This window comes from Quercus lobata, chromosome 2 (genome assembly GCF_001633185.2).
Source record: "Quercus lobata isolate SW786 chromosome 2, ValleyOak3.0 Primary Assembly, whole genome shotgun sequence".
In the NCBI taxonomy this organism is placed as follows: domain Eukaryota; kingdom Viridiplantae; phylum Streptophyta; class Magnoliopsida; order Fagales; family Fagaceae; genus Quercus; species Quercus lobata.
In genome coordinates, this window is record NC_044905.1 from 10,915,987 (window position 1) to 10,942,075 (window position 26,089).

Genomic DNA, 26,089 nt, shown 5'->3' on the forward strand with positions numbered 1-26,089 from the left:
CTAAGGTTCAATTCCCGCCTATACCAAAAACCAATTGATGTCATGGTTTGATGATAAAGAGCTATCATCAGAAGTGAATGTCATAGGTTGAAACACTAAAATTTAAAAAAAAAATAATAAAATAATAAAATAAAGAAGGATGCAATGAAGTACGGGTACATGTCTACATGAACCATTTAAATCCTAGTGGGTCATTTTCCCCAGCTTAAAAGTCTGGGCTAGAGTCCAGTGCAGCCCACCTCAAAGTGTTTGCTCGTGGTATTCAGGTAGAGCCCAAGTCTTATCAAAGGCTTGGGTGGGCTTTTTCATCTCGCGTGGAGTAGGGTTGCTTGAATTAGAATCTTAATTATAATTTGATTGTGTTTTATAAATCTGGACCTAACCCAATATTTTAAAGTAGATTGACTTTATTAGGTTGGATCCCCAGGCAGAACTGGTCTACTTTTATTTCTTTTATTTTGGCCTCGTAGAAAAAGACCACCGTGCCTGCTCTAAGTATAATGCTCACCTTCCACAACCTAAATATGTAAATTACCAAATATTTAATCGCGTAGACATGGTTATGCAACAATATTCCTAACAATTTTTTTCCACCACTTATTAAAACGATAGATTGTGATTAATGTAATCATTTTTGCATGCAATAACCACTCATATCACTTTTATTATATATCAATCACAATCTATCATTTTAACATCTATAAACAAAAATTGTGAAAATTATTATGTCATTATACTTATTGTTATAGGTAATAGCTCTATCAACATATTTTGATGCTAACCATTAGAGCCAATCGTCATTAACAATCAAGCTAAGAGATGGTGGCTCATAATCTTCTTTATAATTAACATAGGTCTCTAGTTTAAGGGCCTCATAGATGGAGTGAGTGAACAGGAGTGGGGCTCATGAGGTTCAATGTGGCTAATTTTTTTTCCATTTTGTTTGGACTGAATTAAAGGTTGGAGGATGAAGGGGGAGGAAACCTCTGTGCTATGTTAAGAATATAATGATAGATTCAATGTACCGAGTTAGGATTTCTTTGGAGACATTATACATTCATTGTAAACCCTTTAGTTTTATGATAGCGAAGATTTTCACTACTTGCTATTGTGGATATAAGCACATTGTTGAATAATGTACAATCTCTATGCTGATTTTCTCGCTCTTCTATTTATTTTTCACTAATTTTACTATGATCTGACATCTTGCTACAAAAGTTGTATGATTCCTTTTAAAACCTTCTTGAAAAGCTAAGCATGTTGCATTTAAGCTTAACTTATGACCATTTCACATAATTAATAAATAGTTATTTCAATTAATAAAATCTCTTTCGATCAAATGAGGTATTTGAAATCGAATCTCACTTATGCCCTAAAGAGAATATATTGTTGTTTTGAATTAATGATAAATAATAATTATTACGAATCATTTCAATACGTTACTTTAAAAGATAGACATAAGTAATAAATTATCAATACTACAAAGTTCATTTCTTATGAAAGCACTCCCAAAAAAAAAATCTTACTTTTATGGTTTACTTACATCTTGGCCCTTCAACAAATCGTTAAAAAAACAATAATAATATTAATTGCGTCACTAAACATAATTGGAGTTGAAAATGATAGGTCATTAATGTCACTCATCATCCTCATGTTTTAACGGAACAGAAATCAGAAATGCCTAAAAGCAAACATGTAGCTCGTGGCCAAGGTTGTACAAGTCCACGCAGTCAAAAATAGTCAAGCTTTTTTCACTTTAATGTTAAAACGAAAATACATGGTAAGCTCACGGTAGCACAGTTAAAACACACCTCATGTATAGCTTTTTCTCCTTTGTCGTACGTTTGTTTCTTTTGTGTATATATGTGTTTATGTGTTTACATGTAAAAAAAAAGAAAGGAATAGTAGTAGCAAAAATGTAGAAAGGGACAGGTTAAACCACCAAGAAGAAAAGTGGAAAAAAAAAATTAATTAATTAAAAAAATCAAAATTCTTTTTGCTCCTGTGTCCCAATTGTGGCTTCCACAAATTTTTAATCCTTGGTCTTAGGTTTTCTCTCTCTCCGTTTTTTTCTCTGCCGAATCTCTCTCTTCCTGGTAAGCTTCGATTTCTCTTCCGCTTGTTCATGTTGACTCTTGTGAATTACTAATTTTTCTTTCTTTGATCATCATTATTACTTAGTACCAAGGTTTGTGTATTTCTTGCTGCTTGAACTGAGGTCTCTGTATATATTTTCATAGCAATAGCAACTAATTTTAGTTATTCTGTTTTTGCACTTGGTGCAAGTGATACTTACTTGTAGAGGCTTGGAGCGTGGTTTCAATAATGGGTTTTATTACTTATAAAAAGAAGAAGTGGGTTTTTAAATTTGTGCTGTATAATAGCTGCTAGTGAAGAAACGAAATTTATAGTATTTTTTTGGTTAGCTTTCATCTCAGGACTGGAGTGAGGGAAGTTTTGATTGTTCAGTTAATTTTTGCTAAGGTTGGAAGCTTGATGAAGCTTGATTTTTGCTTAGAAATGTCAATCTTCAGTGTTATGTTTGTAGTCTGCATAACAATTTATGCCTAACGAATACTGTGCTGCGTAAAAAGGCGTCATTTTTAGATCATTACTATAGTTGCCAAATTGTAAATCATAAGCCCTTTTCTTGGTTCTGGGAATGTGGATTATGGTATTCATGAAGATGTTTGTGATCCTCTTAACTCATTCTGTGGTGCAGAAAATGTGGTCCATGTTGTGTCTAATGTTAGTTGACTATAAGTGGCATTCATCATTCACAGAACTTGGTTTAGGGGATGGTTTGAGTTTTCATTATTGTGTTTGGCTGGACTGTTACTGTACATTTTACACAAATCAATGCGTGTCTGTAATTGTGTTGGCTATCATGGTTTCAGAAGTCACCACCTTCATGCGAATCTAGAGGAGCAAACTAAGTCTTGCTACTAAGAAAGTGATGTTGAGGATTAAGCTAGGATTGACTGACAAATAATGAGTAATTCATTGAATTGGCCATGCTGTTAGACGATTAAGCATCTTCCCTATGTAATAATTCTTTTTTTTTTTTTTTTTGGGGGGGGGGGGGGTTGGGTGGGGATGCCTTTTACATGATGTGATAATTTGAAAGCATCATTATGCACAAGCATAAAACATGGAGAATCGAGAAGAAAAGAGCATGCCACAAAATTAACAATCCTTGATTCTTTCATCAGTATGTTATGTAGAAACAAAGCATAGTCAAATTGAGGGCTTTGGAATTAAGTAATGTTTATGCTCATGTTTTCCAAGTGTGCTGGTATCATTTTAGCTCATATCATCCCCTTACTTGATCAGTTCCCTTTTTAATATACTAGGACCTAATATATGATGTGCAGTCATGTTTCGTGTTATTTCAACACCATGCAAATGCTATTTTTTTGGCAAGTCTCAATGTTTATGCATATGTTTGTTTATGCACTTTAATAGATTTATTTCTACCTTAGCTCAACACCCATTCTTAAATTGGTGACGAGCCATTTCAGTAGTATTTTTATTATTATATGAACTTTCTGAGACTCTTGTTTTTCAGCCTTTCTGAAATGCAATTGTGCATCAGTTTTATGATATAGGCTTGTCTATAATCTACATTTCAATATTGGCTTTTTTGCACCTTGTGGGACAATAGTTAATAGAAGCATGTTGGTTTTAAACTTGGACTCCTTTCATGTCTTAAAATTTGTATATGATTTGTTTCTTATGAGATAATGTTTTACACCAGCATGGGTTTCTATCACTGATGTCATTCCACCTACAGTTATGCGATAGGAGTAGCTCGCTCTCTCTAAATTCCAAATATGTTACCACCTTTATCTATACATGTTCACACACATGTCCCATGAGCAAAATTGAACAGATTTTGTCTCTTTGCTGTAAGATACAGGATCTGTAGCCTGGATAAAGGTGTTGTGCTTGATTGACTGAGAGTTGCACTTTCAGCAGGGGTTTGAAACCGTTGGCTGTAATTATAGCCATTTGTGGATCTCAGATGGATGATGGAGGGCATCGTGAAAATGGAAGACACAAAGCAGATCAGTACAAAACAGCTCAGAGTCAGGTACTAGAAGCAGCTTTTTACAAACAAAATACTTGGAACAATGTGAATGAAACTATGTTTTTTCTTGTCAATGTGTGGGGTAATGATAATACTATTGCTGTTCTTGTGACAGTGGTTGATGCAACATCAGCCATCAATGAAACAGATAATGAGCATTATGGCTGAAAGAGATGCAGCCATTCAAGAAAGAAATTTGGCTGTTGCTGAAAAAAAGGCAGCTATTGCAGAGAGAGACATGGCATTTCTGGAACGAGATACAGCAATTGCAGAACGGAATAATGCCATGTTGGAACGTGACAATGCAATTGCAACACTTCAATACCGGGAAAACTCCTTTACCAGTGGTAATATGTCATGCCCACCTGGATGCCAAATCTCACGTGGGGTGAAGCACATACACCATCCACAAGCACAACAGCACATGCATCATGTACCCCATATGGGTGAGCCATCTTACAATACAAGGGAAATGCACACAAGCGATGGTCTAGCAATGTCACCAGTTGCTTGCGAGGCTGCAAAGTCACGACGGGCTAAACGAACAAAGGAGACCAAGGGAATCTCATCTGACAAGAAAGCTGCAAAAACTCCAAGGAAGATTAAGAGGGAGAGTGATGACTTGAATAACATGTTTGGCAAGCCAAATGAGTGGAAGAGTGAGCAGGACATGGGCAGTGGAGGTGATGATCTTAACAGACAGACAGGGGTTCCAAAGACAGATTGGAAGGGGCAGGACTTAGGGTTAAATCAAGTTGCATTTGATGAGTCAACGATGCCTGCACCTGTATGCTCCTGCACTGGAATCCTAAGGCAGTGTTACAAATGGGGAAATGGGGGGTGGCAATCTTCATGCTGTACAACCACCTTGTCGATGTATCCTCTGCCAGCAGTTCCAAACAAACGGCATGCCCGAGTTGGTGGGCGAAAGATGAGTGGAAGCGCCTTTAACAAGCTGCTCAGCCGGCTTGCTGCAGAAGGCCATGATCTGTCAAATCCTGTTGATTTGAAGGAAAATTGGGCCAAGCATGGTACAAATCGCTACATCACAATTAAGTAGACTTAGTAAATTTTCTCGTGAATGGAAGAATAGGAAAATAGGGAAACAGCATCCAGTGATCAAGTATGATGCATCTTCAATTTTTTTCCTTTCAGCCATAAATTAATGAAAGGACATTGATACTTGGCACACCAGAATCAAGTAAAGGGGACGCTAGTTTACTCATTCCTACCGATAGTTGTATAATAAAGCCTGCCTTGGTTTAGCGACCATTAATAGTCCATCGTAAGTGATCTGTACTTGTAAAGTTGTAACTCTAGATAGCTATGTAAGTAGTGTACTTGTATCTCAAGGGTCTGGTATACCTGTGTGAAATACTGTTTATTTAGAATAGATTAGGTTGTGTTTGAATACCGCTTATTGTTGAAAACTGAAAATATTGTAACAAAATAATTTATAAATATGTGAATGTAACCAAGTTTTTCAGATTGTTTTTGTTGAAAAAAGTAGGGTTCTGTGAACAGTGCTTTTTAGCACTATCCAAACATATACTATATTTTCTCTGAACAATTTAGGCATGCTCTGGCACCAGACTTCTTGACGATTTCTGTTTAGTAAATGCAATTAAGACACAGCCCTATACAATTGTCATTGGTTTGGAAACCAAATTTTTACTGGATTCATAACTTAAATGTTCAAATCTGTTTAATTTTTAGACTACATCTCCTCTATCCTCTAGCAGTTGTAAAACCAGCGCATTGTGGGAGATGATCTATGAATCTCTCTCATACAACATGTGAACTTTACAAACATTATTGTCAAATTGTGTTTCTCGTTTAATCCCAACTGGTGGCATTATATTTATGTGTTTCTTCTTAAATCCCAACCGATGCACAGAACCATCCTTGCATTATGATAAAGATCTTGCTATCACACATTGCTAAGGAGAGGGTTCGACGTTGGAGCATAATCCGGTCACTTTGAGTTTTAATCTTGAGAATTTTATCACTCAAAAATCACCAATATCAAAACTCTGATAAGGCAAAGATTAATATGATATGATATGAAATTATAGTTTATACAAGTAATAACAACTAACAAGAACACGTAAAACTAAGAAATGTAATAAAAACCAATGAGACATTCTGGTTCATCACACCCTATTGATTAAAACAACGTAAAATGTAAGAAAATTATTAATTAAATTACAACTTTCTAGCAGAGAAAAAAAAAACGGATGAGATGAAGACTCTACAGTGTGAGTGTCAGATTACAAAATCTCAGCACCAATGCATCAGACAGGGATAACTGTATAATTATTGTTCTCATCATTCACAACACTGTAGAGACCAATCCATAGATGATTTAGTAAAAGATACAAGAAAATAATTAAAACAATACATAGTAAAAACAATTTGAAATATTAAAATTTTGAAAAACAAAAGCCTCAGCCAACAATCTTGTAGATGAACTGGCACCTCCTGATGTTTCCATCAGAGGCGTCCAAAGTTCAAGTCACCCCTTCCTCGACCATCTAACTAAAATAATAATAATAATAATAATAATAATAAATAAATAAATAAATAAATAAACAAAAGCCTCAGACCGTCCTAGTTCATGAATTTCGACACATAAGCAAGTTTATTATCAACTTGCATTTCAGTCAACCATTAAAAGATCTTCATCATTGGCTATTTTTGAAAAATAAAACATAATGCAAAAAAATAAAAAAATAAAAACGATTTTGTAATGTCAGAATTTAAGAAATATCAGCACCAAATATCAGACAGGGATAACTGTTTATTTCATAAGTATTCGTCATCCACAATGGTATCCAATGAAAAACCAAACATAGAACACAAGAAACAACAACGTTAAGTTTTGTTCGAATCGAAAAAGAAAAGAGAGGCATCAGATCTTCCTATTCAATGTTTTGAATCATTGTACCCAAAATCAAAGTCTGAGCACTCTAAACAATTCAAAAAAAGATTCGTCATTCGCCCACATTAAAATTCAAATATACATACACACATATGAAATTGGAACAAGAAGGTGGAAATTGGAGATGGGAGAAGAATCAATGGGGACTAGGAAGACGGCGATGTATGAGCTAGGGTTTTTGCAGGTTCATGGTGAAATGGCTTGGCTTTTATAGAGTTGATTCGGCTGGGGCTTTAGTGTTTGGGGACTCGATCAGACGGCTACGATTTAAGATGCGATTGGGAGCTAGTGTGCGTGCGAATATGGAGGGTTTTAATCGGTGACAAAAAGGTTGTCACAGACAAATAATGTTGTACCTAGTACCTACCACCTCTTTTTGGTGATGCATAAGTGGAGATATTGACCCTTTGGGCTCGGAGTCTGGGCCTATTGGATTATGAGGACCGCAACAATAAATCAAATTGGGCTCTTGGGGGGGCTAAATTACACTTTTGATCCTAAATTTAAGGTTATTTTTATTTTAGTCTTTTTTTTTTTTTCCTTTTTTTGTGATAAATTTGATTGTTAATTAATTATATTGGGAAAATATGATTTGAACCTTGGATAATGATGGAGCCACAAAAAAAAATTTGCAAAGCTATTTCATTTTGATATGCCTTAACATATATGATGTAAAGAGAAATATTATATGAAAGGCAAAAAAAAAAAAAAAAAGAGAAATATTATATGACAAAGGTAGACTAGGTAGAACATGTCCCAAATTTTTAATTATTAAAATCATAACATGTTTTATTAACCAAAAAAAAAGTATGCATTCATGTGTCCCTAACTTTACATGCAAAATGAAAAAAATATTGAAAAAAAAAAGTAAAAAGAGTTTGTTTTTGGAAAATAAAAATTACTTTTACTATAGAGATTTACTTGGTTATATTTATATACTTTCATAAACATGTGCTCTAAATACTCCTAAAATAAACAAGTTATACATGGAAAAAAAAAGGTGGATTTTTTTTTTTTTTTTGAGAAAAAAAAAAGGTGGATTTTTAGAAGAAAAGAATGAGTGTTAGTAAAAAAAAATTAAAATATACAGAAACCTATTAATACTCACATGTTTTTATGAACATACGCTTTTAACACTCATAAAATTAATGAGTTTTATATGTTGAAAAAATGAATATTAGAAGAACAAATTTGGACAATAATAGTTTAATACTCATGAGCTTTTGTACATTTAAAAAATATAGTGGGCAATTGAGTAAAATCCAAACAAAAATCTTAAATTTTATTAAAAATATATAGGGGGAAGGGAAATTTTAAAAAATCCAAGGGGCCATGTCCCCATTAATCTCCCTTCCTCTAACATTGATCTTTGATATCTTTGTTGCAAAAACTATGAGATGCTAGCTAAGAGCATTCACAGTAAGAAAGCTAAAAAATATAGCTTTTAGCAACTCAAAATATTATTTTATCTATTTGAACACCACATTTTATAATACACCAAAAATTAAAGTTTTTTATTTTAACATTTTTAACACATTAAAATAATATAAACAACACAATAAAATAATACATCTAACATAATAAATAACAATCACAATCATCAACACATTAAAATATTATTTTTTTAACAACACACATTACAATTTTTTTTTTAAAGCTACAATGTGCAGCTATCTATAGTAGCTCACCGTAGTTGATACTCAAATTATTTTGAGTTTAGCTTCTTTGCTATACAAGGCATTTTGAGAGTATTAGTTGCTAAATTGACTTTTTAGTCAATTTAGCAACCTTATTGGGGATGCTCTAAGCTATAAGAATAATGACCATTTTAGTCTTTTACGTTTGAGATTTTTATTTTTATTTTTCATTTTAGTCTATGATACTATTTTCAAAATGGTCCTAAAGTCCATCTCCATGACTACTTTAACAAGTTGTGAAAAAAATACTATAAAATTATTTTATTTCTTTAGCATCTTTGGAGACATTTTATTTTATTGATTTGGTATACTTCATCCCATTTAAATACTTTGGGGAAATTACATAAAAAGGGCTATATTAGGTCTAAAGTTTTTAATTTTGCCAATTTAAGTATCGATTTATGAAATCATTTCAATTTTAAACTTATATATATATATATATATATATTGTAGGGACTGGGTTTGAGCACCTCTTATGTTAGATGAGTGGACTCAAGCCCAACTAGCCCAATACAATAAATTTATAGATAATGGGTTTAAGAACTAGGCCTTAGTGAGGGTTACAACAACTAGACATGGTTATGAGTGAGTTGAATAACAAGGACGTAGGCTAAAGTATGAAATTCTGTCCTCGGGCATTTCTTCCGAGGAAATTATTGTTCTTATTCTTTCTTCAGTGCTTGGTTACAAAGGTTTCCAAGATCATGCAAATTGCTACCGTATTCTCCTTCTAATTCCCGATCTCCTTTTCCTGGAGGATTTCTCACATTATATATCCCCTTCCAGTCGATCTTGGCTCTCCATCTGTTGATCGTGCAGGTCACTACTCGAGTGCTTGTCCCATCAGCCACTTTTTCAAACCTTCTGTGAATTGCAGCAACCAAGACAGCACTATTCAGGGGTCATTTCCTCATTAATGCGGCCAGAATGTTAGTTGTGGGCATTTAATGCGGATGTGACAGTTTTTCCTTAAATTGCTCCTACACCATGCTCCCATGACTGTCCTACTGTACTTGTCCTTTTTCCTAGTGTCTGTTTTCCAGCCCAAAGTCGAGTTTGCCAAACTCGACTTTCAAAAACAGTCTAACTTACTAAATAACTTTGAACACGTGCCACGCGCCTAATTTTTTCTCAGGAATAGTCTGTTTGGCAATTTTTTCCGGTTAAATAAGGATTTTCTCATTGTGTCTCGGGAGTGGTATGACGGCCTTCATTGTCCGACAGGGGAAGGGGAACCAGGTGGGGTATTCAGAGTAGGAAAGGGTTAATCTTTGGTGCTATCATAGTTTGCATTGTTCGGTTGCTAATATGAATATGCTTTCTTTTTGCAGATCCACATGCCTTTGAACGACACTTTCACTTGGTCAACCGGGGAGATCTGGAAACCATCCTCAAGGCGGAGGTCTTTGTAAATGAAGCTGACAACCAAGTCAAAGCTGCTCACAAGATCCTTGGGTACAATCCCATCCATAAGTCATTCTTGGCTCTGAAGCACGTGATCAGAGCTAAAGATCCTCGGCTTCACATAATCACCGTAGCCGAACACGGGTTCTTGCTTCTAGAAGGGTCTCCTGTCCCAGAAGGCGTTCCATTGGCAGGCCTTTCTTCATCCCATCAAGCTGCCGAGGTCGAGGGAGGAAGAGTAGAAAGTGAAGAAGAGGTCGCTGATTTGGGTCCATCCGAGGATGAATTTGGTATATTCAGCCAAGTTAATCTATCCGAGGATCCCTCCGGTGACTTGGGTGACCCCAGTTTGACTGAAGCAGATCTCTTATCAGTAGGGACTTCTTCTCAAGCTGAAATGGGTTTCAAGAGAAAACCTCCAACCAGCTTGCTCGACTTAATTGAGGGTCAATCGGGAAAGGACGCGCCGGGGAAGTCACAATCCAAGCTTCCTTCTCCTCCACCCAAGTCTTAGCATGTTTATACCAGGTCATCTTCCACCCAATCACAGCCATCATCTCCTCGGTCCAAACTTCCTCCTCCTCCTCAGTCGACTCTACCTCTTCAGCCCAAGTCCGTCGATCCAAAAAGGAAGAGGGCTTCCAAAGGCAAAGATCCCATGGATGGGGTGAGATCACACTCCTCTCAGGAGAAGGATGAAGCCTTACGAGTTTCAAAACAATTAAAAATCGGGCACCAGGGCCAAGAGAAAGAAGTCACCCCCCAGTCTAAGCCCCAAGCCTGGCTTCCTGCCTCGATGCTCCACGGGGAGCCTTTGATGGACAACACCTCCCTCAGGGACTTCCGAGGGGGCGAAAGCACCTACGTGGCCTATGCGTTGGAGAGGTCCCCGCTACTTCCCTCCGATATGGCCGAGCTGGGGAATTTGAGGAGGTAGGAGGTCTTTCTCAGCATCAAGAGGTACTTGGGCATGGTAAGACTTCTAACACTTGTGACTCCATTGATTTTTGTTCCTTGGTTTCCAACTTACCGTGTGCTTATTTCAATTGGCCGGCTGTCCAGGCCACTTATAGGTTAGAAGAGGCAGCTAACAAACAGAGCAGAACCCTGGAGCTCGAACGCAACAAGCTCTTGGATGCTACGCGGATCCTTAAAAACTCTGAGGCCGATCTCTTGAAAGCAATGGAGGATCTAAAGGAGATGACAAGGGCCCGAGATAGCATTGAATCAAGCCTAGCTAGCGCTCAAAAACAGGCCGAGAACCAGACGAGGCACCTACTCGAAACAAAGGATCAGTTGAAGATTACTAAGGAGCAAATCACCGATTTAAAGAACAAACTGGCTGAGGCAAAGGGGGCCAAGAACGTCGCGGAGTGGGCCAGGGATGAAGTCTTGAGGGCTAAGGCAGAGCCGAAATTTGCCAAGACGGAGGTTGAGAACTCCAAGGAGATAGCCGAGGAGAAGGCTTATGACTTGGGAGTGGCTGAGACCCAGGCCCCTCTCAAGGCTCAAGTACCTAGAGTATGCAGGTTCTACTATTCCCAGGTTTGGAATGAAGCTCTTAAAAAAGCTGGGGTTGAGGCTTCATCCGATTTGTGGAAGGTGGGGAATGTATACTACCCTCATGCCATTCGGGAAGCTGCCCCTGCTAGCTTCGAGGCTAAGGTTGCTCCTGAGGAGACTGAGACTGCTCGACCTAAAGTTGCTCTGGCCATAACCATTCCTACCGAGCCAGCCAAGGAGAGTGAGCTTTCTGGGGCGACTGAAACAAATGAAGGCTCAAACCCTGAAGCGCCCCAGAAGACTGCGGAGTTTACAGTTGATGCTCAGGCCTCTCATGCCGAGGAGTCAACTCTCTCAGTTCAGCCCCTCCAGACTGTTCCCCCAAATGAGGGCTCCAAGGGTCCTGAGGTCATTTCTACTCAGCTCTCTAAGGATGGAGTTAGGATAAAACTGAAGAAATAGGCTTTTTTTTTTTTTTTTTGAACATTGGAATCATTGTAATCAGACCTTTAGATTAAATGTATGAAATTCCTTCTTTTACATTATGTGTTTATTGTTATCATTATCATTATTATTAGTGTGAATCTCATGTCTCATGAGTTGGTTATCCTAATGGGTAAAAATGGTTATGTACATACCATATTTGAAATTAGACCTTTAAATTCTAACTCACCGGCATTAAAGGGGACACTTAGTTTGCGTTTGCTCACATTTTTAGGGGGTGGAGGCCGAGTATATGATCCGAGGTACTGAGCGTATACTTAGGCTATATTCGTAACTTGCATGAATGCTTGATCTTGCTAATTTCTTCAAAGGTTGTGGTCCGAAGATCTGCCCAACATTTGGATTCTACCTGCCACCTAAGCTCTTGCTAGAAGTAGTTAGTTTCCCCATAGGTTTGAGTCCGAGGACCATGCAAGACCTTGGTTCTGTCTAGTACTTAGATTTTTCTGGAAGTAACTAGTTTCCCTATAGGTTTGAGTCCGAGGACCATGCAAGATCTTAGTTCCATCTAGTACTTAGATTTTTCTAAAAGTAACTAGTTTCCCCATAGGTTTGAGTCCGAGGACCATGCAAGACCTTGGTTTCGTCTAGTACTTAGATTTTTCTGGAAGTAACTAGTTTCCCCATAGGTTTGAGTCCGAGGACCATGCAAGACGTTGGTTCTGTCTAATACTTAGATTTTTTTGGAAGTAACTAGTTTTCCTATAGATTTGAGTCCGAGGACCATGCAAGACCTCGGTTCCGTCTAGTACTTAGATTTTTCTGGAAGTAACTAGTTTTCCCATAGGTTTGAGTCTGAGGACCATGCAAGACCTTGGTTCTGTCTAGTACTTAGATTTTTCTGGAAGTAACTAGTTTCCCCATAGGTTTGAGTCCGAGGACCATGCAAGACCTTGATTCCGTCTAGTACTTAGATTTTTCTGGAAGTAACTAGTTTCCCCATAGGTTTGAGTCCGAGGACCATGCAAGACTTTGGTTCTGTCTAGTACTTAGATTTTGCTGAAAATAACTAGTTTCCCCATAGGTTTGAGTCCGAGGACCATGCAAGACTTTGATTCCGTCTAGTACTTAGATTTTTCTAGAAGTAACTAGTTTCCTCATAGGTTTGAGTCTGAGTACCATGCAAGACCCTGGTTCTGCCTAGTACTTTGATTTTTCTGGAAGTAACTAGTTTCCCCATAGGTCTGAGTCCGAGGACCATGCAAGACCTTGGTTCCGTCTAGTACTTAGATTTTTCTGGAAGTAACTAGTTTCCTCATAGGTTTGAGTCCGAGAACCATACAAGACCTTGGTTCTGTCTAGTGCTTAGATTGTTGCCAAGATACAAGACATATAATCATAATGGACTTAAAATTTGAATTAGAGAAATGCTTTTGTTAATAATAATACCTTCTCAGGTTATTTACATTCCATGGACGAGGTACAGTTTTTTCATCTAAGTTTTCTAAGTAGTATGCACCTATTCCTGCTACTGAAGTAATTCGGTATGGTCCTTCCCAATTGGGTCCCAGCTTTTCTCAAGATGGGTTCTTGGCAGCACCCACAACTCTCCTCAACACTAGGTCCCCTGGTGCTAGTGGTCGCAGCTTCACATTGGCATCATATCCCTGCTTGAGCTTCTGGTGGTAATAGGCCGACTGGATCACTGCCTTCTCTCTTTGTTCATCGATAAGATCTAGGCTCTTTCCTAGTAGTTCATCATTACTGCTTGGAGTGAAGGAGCTCGTCCTCAGTGTTGGGAAGCTTGCCTCTAGAGGGATAACAACCTCGGCCCCATAGGTCATGGCAAAATGTCTCTTCCCTGTTGACCGCTGTGGTGTAGTCCAGTAAGTCCATAAGACGTGCAGCAGCTCTTCTACTCATCTTCCCTTGGCGTCATCCAGTCTCTTCTTAAGCCTATTGACTACGACCTTGTTGACAGTCTCGGCCTGCCCATTTCCTTGAGGATAGCTGGAGTTAAGTATCTGTTAGTGATCCCCAGTTCGCAGCAGTATCTTCTAAAGGTTTTACTATCAAATTGGAGTTCATTATTTGAAATGAGGGTACGAGGGACCTGGAATCGTGTAACAATGTTTCTCCAAATGAATTTCTTAGCATCCACATCTCTGATGTTGGCCAATGGCTCAGCTTTAACCCATTTGGTGAAGTAATCTGTGCCGACCAACAAATATTTCTTATTTCTTGCTGCCTTGGGGAAAGGGCCTGCAATATCCAGGCCCCACTGGGCGAATGACCATGGACTAGACAAAGGGTTGAGGACCCCTCCTGGCTGATGAATATTTGGGGCAAACCTTTGGCACTGGTCACATTTCTTAGCATACTCTAGGGCTTCCTTTTGCATCCCTGACCACCAATATCCCTGGGTAATAGCTCGGTGCGACAGAGATCTTCCTCCTATGTGACTCCCATAGATCCCTTCATGCAGCTCTTCAAGCAATAATTCTGATGCTTCAGGGTGAACATATAGTAAATATGGCCCAGAATAGGAGCGCTTATACAATTTGTGGTCCTCGGACAACCAAAACCGAGGGGCATTTCTTCATATTTTTTCAGCCTCTGACTTCTCCTCGGGTAAGATATCATCTTTGAGGAACCTCACTATAGGGTCTATCCAGCTAGGACCCACTCTAACCTCATGGATATGGACCATGCCTTTTGCAACCTCATTTGCTCTATCTAGATGCTCAACAAGAATAATTCGAGGTAAAGCCTCTGCCAAGGAGGTAGTAAGCGTGGCTAATGAATCTACATGAGTGTTTCCACTTCTGGAGACGTGTGACAGGCTAAAAAGATCGAAGTCTGACTGCAAGCGTTTGACCTGGCTTAAGTACTCTTGCATCCTCGCATCTCTGGCTTCCAACTCTCCCTTTACCTAGCCCACTACTAATCTCGAGTCCGAGAACATCTCTACTGTTTTTCCTTCTATTTTCTGCACCATGGTCATTCCTTGTAACAAGGCCTCATATTCGGCTTCGTTATTCGTGGCCGAGAACCCAAGTCTTAGGGATTTCTCTATGATAGTCTTCTCAAGAGATACTAGGACTAGCCCCACTCTGGACCCCCTTTGATTTGCTGCGCCATCAACATAAACCTTTCAACATGGGGGTCTTAGCGTAGAGATTACTCCAACCGATTTTCCATCCATATTGTGCTCCTCTGCTACTATTTCTACTGGTGGTTCAGCAAATTCGGCCACCAAGTCAACTAGGACCTGGCCCTTTATGGAGGTTCGAGGCATGTACTTGATGTCAAAAGCTCCTAAAATTGTGCTCCATATGACAATCCTTCTAGTGTAATCAGCGGTCCGAAGTACGGACTTCAAGGGTAGTTGGGTTAGAACAACCACTGTGTGGACTTAGAAATAATGGGGAAGCTTTCATGTAGTATGGACCACAACCATTATGGCTTTCTCCATGGGTAAGTATCTGACCTCAGCTTCATGCAGCGACTTGCTCACGTAATAGACTGGCTTTTGAAGGCCATTGTCATCCCGTATTAGCACCAAGCTCACAGCATGAGGGGCCACAACAATATATGCATATAAGACTTTATCGGCCTCAGGACTGGACATGATAAGTGGTCGGGATAGATATTCCTTGAGTTGCTGGAAGGCCACAATACAATCCTCGGACCATTCAAATCCTTTCCACTTGTTGATCAAGAGATAGAACGGTCTGCATCTATCCGCCGACTTGGAAATGAATCGATTTAGGGCTGCGATCATTGCAGTAAGCTTTTGGACCTCTTTAGCGTTTTGCGGTGGTTTTAAATCATTAATAGCCTTGCTCTAGTCAAGGTTAACCTCAATTCCCCTATGAGTAACCATGTAGCCTAAAAACTTGCTTGACCCCACACCAAATGAGCATTTGGAAGCATTTAGGTGCAGCTTGTGCTTCCTTAAGACATCAAAGGAGCTATCGAGGTCTCCTAAATGCTCGAACACCACTTTACTCTTCACCACCATATCATCAATATAGATTTTGATGCTCTTGCCCAATTGCGGCTTGAACATTCTTGTCATCATCCTTTTATAAGTAGACCCTGCGTTCTTCAAACCAAACGACATTACCTTGTAATGATAGTTCCCAGTAGGTGTCACAAAAGCTGTCTTCTCCTGATCCTCCAGGGCGAGTGGTATTTGATGATAGCCTTGAAAGGCATCTAAGAAGCTCATCCGAGGATGGCTTGCTATTGCATCCACCAGCTGGTCTATCCGAGGCATGAGGAACGGGTCTTTTGGGCATACTTTATTTAGGTCTGTGAAATCTACACAAACCCGCAATTTTCCACTTTTCTTCTTGACCACTACGGTGTTGGCCAACCATTCGGGGTAAAAAACCTCTTTGATGGCCCCTGCACGCTTAAACTTCGCCACTTCGTCCCTAATCGCATCGGTGTGCTCTCTCGATAGGCGACGGGGTGACTGCTTCTTGGGAGTGATGGATGGGTTGACATTGAGATGGTGACAGATGAAGGCTGGATCAATCCCGGGAGCATCGCAGTCATCCCATGCAAATACGTCAATATTTCTTTTGAGAAACTTAATCAACTCCTCTTTCTCCTGAAGAGGCAGCTGAGCCCCTACCTGAAAGAACTTCTCCGGGTCACCTTCTCGGTAGCTGTATCAAAAGGCGACACCGGGGCCCTTGATTGCAATAAATTCTTTTTAGCAGAGGCTGAGGACTTCGCATCGAGCTAATGTGAGATCGCAGCCACCACACACTGCCTTGTCGTGGATTGGCAACCACAGATTTCGAGAACCTGGTCCCCTGACGGGAATTTCACCTTCTAAGGCAATGAGGAAGCAATAGCCCCTAAGGTATGGAGCCAGGGCATACCAACGATAAGCCCACCACGATAAAGTTCATCTCCACTATCTCTGGGCCAGCTTGGATGGGTAGCCTAATCATACCCTTAGGAATGACAAACTTCCCGTCGAAGCTCATTAAAGGAGAGTTATAGGGCATTAAATCTTCCGGTTTTAACCTCAGCCCCTTGTAGAGGTCGGGGTACATAACCTCGGCCCCACTGCCACCATCACTCTTTTCACGTCGTAGTCCCCGATTCTAAGAGTGATCAACAACGCATCGTCATGGGGCTGGGTGGTCCCGATCTTGTCTTCTTTTGAAAAACTCAAGATTGGGTGAAAATTCATTTTGGCCCTCTTCAGCTCTGGCTGGGACTCCTCGACAGGCCGCTGAGCCACAGATAACACTCGTGAAGGGCGCCTGCCTGTTCTTCCTGGCATAGCCAAGATTACATTGATCGTCCCTACGGGTGGCCTTAGGGCAGTATCTCTCTGGGGTTCCTGATGGGTCTGGCCTTGATGACCACTGGGATGATGCAGAAGGTGCTTCAGCTTTCCTTCTCGGACTAGCTGGTCCAGATAGTTCCAGAGATTCCTACAGTTCCCCATGGTATATCCGTGGTCCTGGTGGTATTGGCAATAAAAGTTTTGATTGCACCTCGTGGACTCTCCCGCCATCTTATTCGGCCACTTAAAGTATGGCTCGTTCTTGATTTTCTTCAACACCCGATGCACTGGTTCTTAGAATACAGTATTGACAGTCTGTGTATTGGTTGCTTTGGATTGCCCTATGAAATCTCTCCTCGGGAAGTTGCTGTTATATCGGTCCGACCTGAAATCCCTCATCTCCTGAGGGATAACCTTCTCTTTTCCTTTACCTTACAATTGGTCTTCCTCTACTCGTTTATACTTATCGATCCGATCCATCAGTTGGCGCACACTGGTGGCAGGCTTGCCAGTCAGAGACTTTCTCAAGCCGTGCTCAGCTGGGAGACTATTTTTGAAGGTGTTGATGGCGACGTCATCAAAATTGTCATCCATTTCATTATACATCTCCCAATATCTGTCCATGTAGGCCTTTAGAGTTTCTCCATCATGCATGGATAACGACAATAACGCACTCAAGGGCCGAGGAGCTCTGCTATTTGTAACAAAACAAGAGCCAAAGGCTTGGGTTAGCTACCTATATGAATCTATAGAATTTGTCTTTAAGTCATTGAACCACCTCATCGCCACTAGTTCTAAGCTAGATGGGAAAACCTTGCACATCAGCACCTTGTTTTTAGAATGGACAGTCATCCTTTGGTTAAACTGGCTCACATGCTCCATGGGTCTGTTTTGCCGTTATAAATGGCGAAGGTTGGTTGCTGGTATCGTTGAGGAAGTGTAGCCCCTTCTATGTGGCATGTGAAAGGTGATTTGGAGAGTTGATCCAGTGCCCTACTCATGGCATCGTTTCCCAAGCCCTTAGGAGATGGGCTTTTACGTTCACACCTCTGGTAGTGCTCTTCTTCGTGAGAGAAGGTCTCGCTTGGAGGAGTTCTTGATCTTTGCCTATAGTCATCATCACTTTTATCATCGGAAGGCATGTCAGGCCCAGAATGAGATCACCTTCATTGTGTATAGCGCAGCTTTCTCTTCAAATCGTCTATTTCTCGCTGCATAGCCTACTTATCATTCTGTCTCTGGGATACATGACTCCTAACTTCTTCTGGTTGCATGGCCCAGTTGTTATTTTGTCTCTGGAGCACGTGACTACCCACACGAGAATAGTTTTTGCTGGTTTGAGTGGTGTGCACACTTCCCTCTCGAAACCTTCCATTCTCTTCATTTCGATCACGCTCAGGGTTGGGAAAGTTACCCTGTTGTAGGGATCTAGCCGGTTCAGGCTGATGGGAGCCTGCCTGATGGGGGCCTGATCCTACCATGCTTGATTGTTGCCCTTACTAACACACAAATTCTTCCCACAAACGGTGCCAATTGTAGGGACTGGGTTTGAGCACCTCTTCTGTTAGATGAGTGAACTCAAGCCCAACTAGCCCAATACAATAAATTTATAGAGAATGGGTTTAAAAACTAGGCCTTAGTGAGGGTTACAACAACTAGACATGGTTATGAATGGGTTGAATAACAAGGACGTAGGCTAAAGTATGAAATTCTGTCCTTGGGCATTTCTTCTGAGGAAATTATTGTTCTTATTCTTTCTTCAGTGCTTGGTTACAAAGGTTTCCAAGATCATGCAAATTGCTACCGTATTCTCCTTCTAATTCTCGATCTCCTTTTCCTGGAGGATTTCTCACATTATATATCCCCTTCCAGTCGATCTTGGCTCTCCATCTGTTGATTGTGCAGGTCACTACTCGAGTGTTTGTCCCATCAGCCACCTTCCCAAACTTTCTGTGAGTTGCAGCAACCAAGACAACACTGTTCAAGAATCATTTTCTCATTAATACAACCAGAACGTAAGTTGTGGGCATTTAATGAGGAGGTGACAGTTTCTCCTTGAATTGCTCCTACACCATGCTCCCATGGCTGTCCTACTGTACTTGTCATTTTTCTTGGGACGCTCTGGGAGGCTGTCTTCGATGGCATGCCGCTCTTCCCTTCTAGGGTCTGGGATGGCCGAGGACAGGATCATCCTCGGCGATGTTTCTGGGCCATTTGGGCTTTCTTCGTTTGTCCTCGGGCATTTCTTCCTCCTCGGTGTGGGCCTTGGGTTTAGTATAAATTAGTCCAGGGTTGCCAAATTCTGACCCCACATATATATATATATATATATATATATATATATATATCCACCTTCATTGTTCATTTCTGTTATTTTGGATAGTAATGGAATAAGGAAAAAATGAAACTAATGATTGAAACTTTGTGTTTCACCTATATAATCAATTTTGCTTTTCTATTGGAGTTATGGTGTGCCTTTGTGTTGAACCCATTTACCTCTTCCTTGTGTGTGTGTGTTTGTTTCTCAAAAAAAAAAAAAAAAAAGATTTTTTAGTAGTCACATGGAAACCCTTGCTCTCTTTAAAGAGGGATTTCTCTCATTATCTTCTCTATTAAATGACTACCAAATTATTTATGAACATACCATAGGTGAAATGCATAACTTAATATGGTTTCTTGTTTTTATCTACTATGTTATTGCCATTATTGCTAAGAATAATGGCAATAAGGAAAAAATGAAACTAATGATTGAAACTTTGAGTTTCACCTATATAATCAATTTTGATTTTCTAGTAGTCACACGGAAACCCTTGCTCTCTTTAAAGAGGGATTTCTCTCATTATCTTCTCTATTAAATGACTACCAAATTGTTTTATGAACATACCATAGGTGAAATGCATAACTTAATATGGTTTCTTGTTTTTATCTACTATGTTATTGCCATTGATGATGCACAGAAAATCAGTAGGCTGAATGCTCCAGGCGTCAAAGATCTAACCACTCTTTGGAATGCCTGAAAAAGAAAACACACTATTAAAGGTGACCGGAGTACATTGGCCAAGAACCCTCCGATGCTTAAGTTAGTCTTTTTTTTAGATTCTGGAATTCCAACTTTTTGGGAATTATAAAAAACCTACTTCCATCTGGTCCAAAGGGGTGTTTATATAGTATGCTCTTGGAGCAGTTATTTGACTTGTAACTTCCCCTGTATTTGAGGAAGTCAGAGGGTTCAAGGATAACTTCCACAACCATTATGTTAGTTATCATATTTCATCTTCTATAACTGTTATTGGCAGTTAAGTACTTTGTAAGAAGATATAGTGACCGGGGATTTACTCATGCCTTGGGATAATAACACATGGTTCAATTTACTAATTTGTGTAAATAAACTTCCCTAGAACTTTTCCAAGTGTTGGGGATCGTTCTTGTACAATCCTCATGGACAACCATAAGCCTATGGACTACTGTTCTGTTAAGCATAGCTACTTTCATCTTCCTGGCCTAGACGATTCTTATGGACGAGTCTAGAGTTCAATTCTTAGTTCACCATCAGCCATTAATGCCAAGAATAATGGCAATAAGGAAAAAATGAAACTAATGATTGAAACTTTGTGTTTCACCTATATAATCAATTTTGATTTTCTAGTAGTCACATAGAAACCCTTGCTCTCTTTAAAGAAGGATTTCTCTCATTATCTTCTCTATTAAATGACTACCAAATTGTTTTATAAACATACCATAGGTGAAATGCATAACTTAATATGGTTTCTTGTTTTTATCTACTCTGTTATTGCCATCATTGCCAAGAATAATGAAAATAAATAACAAAGATAGACAAAGGCTTTAAATTGAAACAATATTATAAATTTGGGACTTTAATTGACAAACTTGATTGGAGAAGTTTCAAAATTTCTGAGTGCTCCAAGTATAAAATGAAAAATAAAAAGGGCATTGCTTTACCTCTCTATCATCGTCTTCAAGCGTACAATGGGAAAAGGAGTTCTGATATAAAAAGTAGAATTTAGCCTGTTAGATTGTCATGAGAATTGCTAGCAACAAGTTGTATCCTGTATGATTAAATTAAATTTGAAATGTGAACCACAATATAGATAATAGTTAATTTACAAAATAAGTAATCTAAATCACAATCCTCTTGACTGTACTGCTGCCGGGCCTATCTATCAACTAAACAAAAATAACTACAATAACATAAACACTCGAGTATCTCACTAACAATTTTGCTTCATGACCAGATTAATTCAAACTCAGACATGGGGATGCTTTTATGAAAGATTTCGAGCTGGAAAACCTCTGAAAATTCCTTGATCAAAGATGAGTGATTGATATCAATCGATTGACAATCATTGGAATGAAGCACACTTGCTTTTCCACATCCAGTGGATGGCTGAAATTTTCCTAGCAACCCTTTATAATGCTTCCAACCTGACGGTTTCATATTCCACATGGGACTATTGAGTGAAATGGGGTTAGATCTGTGTTGATATTCAGTGCTAACCCGTGATATGTTATCCACTGAGATACTCGTATCCCAACAGTTGCCACTTTCTTATCTCCTGTAGTGAAATTGAAAAGTAGGATCAGTCACTATAATCACTTAGGCACTCTGCATGTTATTCACCCAAAAAAAATTAGATTAAGATAAAGAAGGGAGGGTAACTTTTGAACAGAATGCTAAATTAAATGACTGTACGGTATTATAATTCAAGTAACACTAAGTGAGAGGAATGAGGCTGTAGAATTTGCCTCTTTTACAAAAAGCAAAAACAATTAATATCTATAATATGGCAAATCGAAGTCCGGGTCCCCAATTCAGCAAAAATATAGAATGTGTGAAAAAATATATGAAAATATGGTGTGGCTCCTGGAGTCATTTTCTCAAATTATATCCTTCTATGCAGTGCCACCAGAGTCTTGATACTAATAAGGATCTACACAACTAACAAACAAGCAAAAATGATGTTGAGCTATATTGTATGCTATTTTGGTTGATAGCACCATCTCAGAGTCCATTTTTAGTTCACGAAAGATAAAAGGGAAATAATATAAAAATTCAACCATAAGCTTTCAAAGGAAAGTTGGGAACAGAAAAAAATGACCACATGAAACTTAGAAACTATTTTTGTCTCACATTTGCTCATTACTTGCAGTTAACGTTCAGATAATGGATTAAAAGAAATGAGAACTACAAATCTAAAGAGATATTGAGTTGAAACATATGTTGTAATTTTCAAGGTTTAAATTTCCCTTTCATGGCATCCAAATAGAGCAGAACAGAAAAAGTAACCATTCTGTTTATGAACGAAAAAGTAAACGTTTAAAAACTACAAATAATCATATTACTTATAATAGAGACTAAAAAGCTAAATAATTCAAAATTTTGTTTGCAAACACGAACAGGCAAAGAAACTTTCAACATGATTTGTTCTATGCAGTACATTGCCTATAAAAGTTTTTAAATCAAAGCTAATGTATGTGCAGAAAACATGAGAACATGCAATATTCACACTAGTACAGCATAATGGACTGATTAGGAAACATACCAACCCAAACACCAGTAAAGCCCTCAAGTCGAGATGCCTTGATGGAGAATGTCAAGGAAAGAACACGGATTACCACCTCCTCAAGTGCCCTAAGGTACCAATGAAGATCCATCTTGTGATTTCTGAGATTGATAATAGGGTACATAACTAGCTACAGTCCAACACATGCATTAAAAGTTAGGTAGCAAGTATAAAAACAAAAAGAGAATTTCCCTATAATCCATTAAATCTTATTGCTCAGTGAAAAAAGGATTGTAAGTTTATTCACCATAAAAATAAAAATTCAAACAACAGCAACAAAGCCTTGGGCCCAAAATTTAATGGTTAACCATAGACCTTCAAAAGAGCAATCAAGTTCGGTCATATGTATTCTTTTAAACATCACTAGTAGGGGATGCAGGACACCCCAATGACAAACCGAAGATTTTAACCTTATAAGAGGGAAAACTCGAAGATTTCAGTTATGGTGCATTGTCCTGAGCTTTGTTTTTAACCTTATAAGAGGGAAAAACCGAAGATTTCAGTTATGGTGCATTGTCCTTAACTTTGTTTTTAACCTTATAAGAGGGAAAATCTGAAGATTTTAGTTATGGTGCATTGTCCTTAACTTTGTTTTTAACCTTATAAGAGGAAAAACCAAATATTTCAGTTATGGTGCAGAGTCCTTAATTTTTTTTTTATATGAATATATTGTTCTTAATATCTTTGCAATTCAGTAGACTATTCTTACAATTCATGTGCTATCCAAATTGTAAAATGAAAGTCATACATACCAACAAATTATAAATTTTAGCTATGTAATTAGCAATTTGGGACAAGTACCTGGCCAGGACCATGATAAGTAACCTCCCCGCCACGTTCAGTTCTGTAAACGTCATAAGGAGCATCCTTGATGTCGAAATTAAGGTACTCTTCTGAACTACCTGTGCCTAATGTATACACAGGGTGATGTTGTAGAATGATTAGTGTATCCTGGCAATCTTGGTTTTTCTCAATCAAAGCCTTCTTCTCCTTAACAGTTTGTTTCTGCCAATCCCATGCCTTGTCATAAGGAACTAGTTCCTTGTACAAATTGAAACACTCGCACCTGCACAATGTCAGTTTTTAAGTCTACGTGGTGAGTTTTGTACTAATGATGTAAGTGAAAATGCTAGACAGAGAAAACTCACGTTCTTGATTGGTCATTGATTATTATTGAGGTGGATTTGGAATCTGAGATTTGGTTCGATTTTGACAAGGTTCTTGTGTGAGAGTGAAGCCGGTATGATTTCTTTATGTGACTGTGAGACGGGCTTGTCGAAACAGTGATTAAAAAGTGAGTCGATGCTGCGAGAATCATATCTTCTTCTTCTTGTTTTTTGTTTCTATGATTTGTGATAAGCAGAGTCCATTAATCTGTAATCTTCAACGTTTTCGGGACAAATTATACGTGGCAAGTTACTACGAGTTATTATTAGTGGGATAGAAAAGTAATATCAGTTGTAGATTCAGATTAGAACCAATAACAAGTAACTAATAACCACCTATGATCCCCGTTACTTTTATATGCTTCACCACATGCTTTACCATTTGAGTTACTTTCGTGTTTGTGTGTTCTAATAAGTATTACTGTTTCCTAAAAAAAAAAAGTAACCACCTATGATTTGTTGTAAAAATGTTGTAAAAATATTGTAGACATAGCATATCTCCACAACATTTTTACAACAAATCATAGGTAGTTAGTTGTTATTGGTTCAAATTTGAACCTAATACTAAGATTACTTTTTTGCCCTAAAAATAACAACCAGTAACAACCTGCCACTTAGGATTTGTTGTAAAAATATTGTGTACATATCATTTCTCTAAATTTGCATCAATTTCGTTAGTGGTCACATTTCCAAAACAATCTGGTAAAATTGCATCTTAAGTCTCTTAGACTCAAGTTCACTAAAACAACTCGAGCCTAAAAGACTTGAATTTTATGTTTTGGCAGAGTTGAGGTGGATTTAAAATTCACGTGAAACTTGAGTTTTAAACACTCGATGTCCTTTTCTTCATTTTCTTCCTTCGCTCTCCCTGTTCTTCCTTTTCTCCCCGTACCTCACCCACAAATTCATAATATCTTGGCACCGGAGCAAAAACTCAAACCCAAAAATCATGATCTCGGCACCAAAGCAACTCCCTTAGCTTGGGTTTGTTGATCTTGACACTAGAGCGACTTAGGTTTGTTGTTTCTCTCTGGTATTGTTTTCTGGTTTTGTTGTTTTATGGGTTTGTTGTCTCTGAAATTGGGTTTGGAGTTTTGAGAGTTAGAGAGATCAATTAGATGTGAGACTACTACTTGAGTTAGTGGTGGTGATCGGAGAATGAGAGCCATTGAGATTTGGCCATGGCGGTCCAAAGAGAACAGAGAGAACATGGACAAAGGGGAAAAAAGAGAAAAGGAAGAAAAGGAACTCGAGTATCTAAAACTCGAGTCCAACATGGATTTTAAATCTACCTTAGCTTTGCCAGCACATAGAACTCAAGCCTCTTAGGCTCAAGTTGCTACAATGAACTCAAATCTAAGAGACTCAAGATGCTATTTTCCCCATATTGTTTTGGAAACGTGACCACTAACGAAATTGTGTGGTAAAATCATGCTAATCTGAAAATTTCCCGAGATAAATAAACTAATGAATGTGAAAAGAAAGGAGAATTGTTATATACTTTACAAAAGTACAAAATCGAGTTCCCTAAAAAAAAAAAGGGAGTTTTCATTTTTTTTTTCTTTCAAATTTGATAAGGAGCATAACAAAAAAGCCGTTTGACCCATCAATCCACCTGATCCGACCCAACTCATGCAGATCCATTAAGTGAGTTGTGTCAAGTTGAGTGGGCTAAATAATTAATTTAGTAGGTTGGGTTGAATAGTGGTTTGAGATATTTCTAACCTACCACTAAAAGTGTGCACGAATCAAGTTGCATCGGTTCGGGTTTGGGCTCAATTAGGACTCAACTCAATGGAGTTAGGTGGTAGAAAAAGGCATATGCCGCAGACCAAAGTGGAGAATGGATTGGGTTGAATTAGGTGTCAGTTGTGGTGGCTTGGGTTTTAGTTGAAATCAAAGTGACAAATTTTGGTGGAGAGCTAAGTAAAGATAGCAGATCTGGGCG

General features: G+C 38.7%; 1 protein-coding gene, 4 non-coding genes and 1 pseudogene across 6 annotated transcripts; 1 reads left to right on the forward strand and 5 right to left on the reverse strand.

Moving 5' to 3' along the window:
* Window positions 1–1,897: 1,897 nt before the first annotated feature.
* Window positions 1,898–5,576, forward strand: LOC115974452 (protein BASIC PENTACYSTEINE6). 2 transcript variants are annotated; one of them, XM_031094830.1, is made up of 3 exons: window positions 1,898–2,096; window positions 3,914–4,093; window positions 4,206–5,576. In XM_031094830.1, exons 2-3 carry the CDS (start codon window positions 4,025–4,027, stop codon window positions 5,148–5,150), a joined length of 1,014 nt encoding a protein of 337 aa, XP_030950690.1. In that variant the 5' UTR covers window positions 1,898–2,096; window positions 3,914–4,024; the 3' UTR covers window positions 5,151–5,576. The 2 variants fall into 2 exon arrangements, with proteins under 2 accessions (XP_030950690.1, XP_030950689.1); XM_031094829.1 differs by having other exon boundaries at window positions 3,920–4,093.
* A 772-nt stretch (window positions 5,577–6,348) lies between these two features.
* LOC115978435 lies at window positions 6,349–6,430 on the reverse strand. The gene has a single exon (XR_004088720.1). It is a non-coding gene; the product is annotated as a small nucleolar RNA R38 (small nucleolar RNA).
* Window positions 6,431–6,687: 257 nt separating this feature from the next.
* On the reverse strand, window positions 6,688–6,782 carry LOC115978471. The gene has a single exon (XR_004088747.1). It is a non-coding gene; the product is annotated as a small nucleolar RNA snoR20a (small nucleolar RNA).
* Window positions 6,783–6,835: 53 nt separating this feature from the next.
* On the reverse strand, window positions 6,836–6,920 carry LOC115978436. Its single transcript, XR_004088721.1, has one exon. It is a non-coding gene; the product is annotated as a small nucleolar RNA R38 (small nucleolar RNA).
* Window positions 6,921–6,998: 78 nt separating this feature from the next.
* Window positions 6,999–7,080, reverse strand: LOC115978468. Its single transcript, XR_004088744.1, has one exon. It is a non-coding gene; the product is annotated as a small nucleolar RNA snoR64a (small nucleolar RNA).
* A 14,470-nt stretch (window positions 7,081–21,550) lies between these two features.
* Window positions 21,551–24,293, reverse strand: LOC115966720 (annotated as a pseudogene).
* Window positions 24,294–26,089: the final 1,796 nt, after the last annotated feature.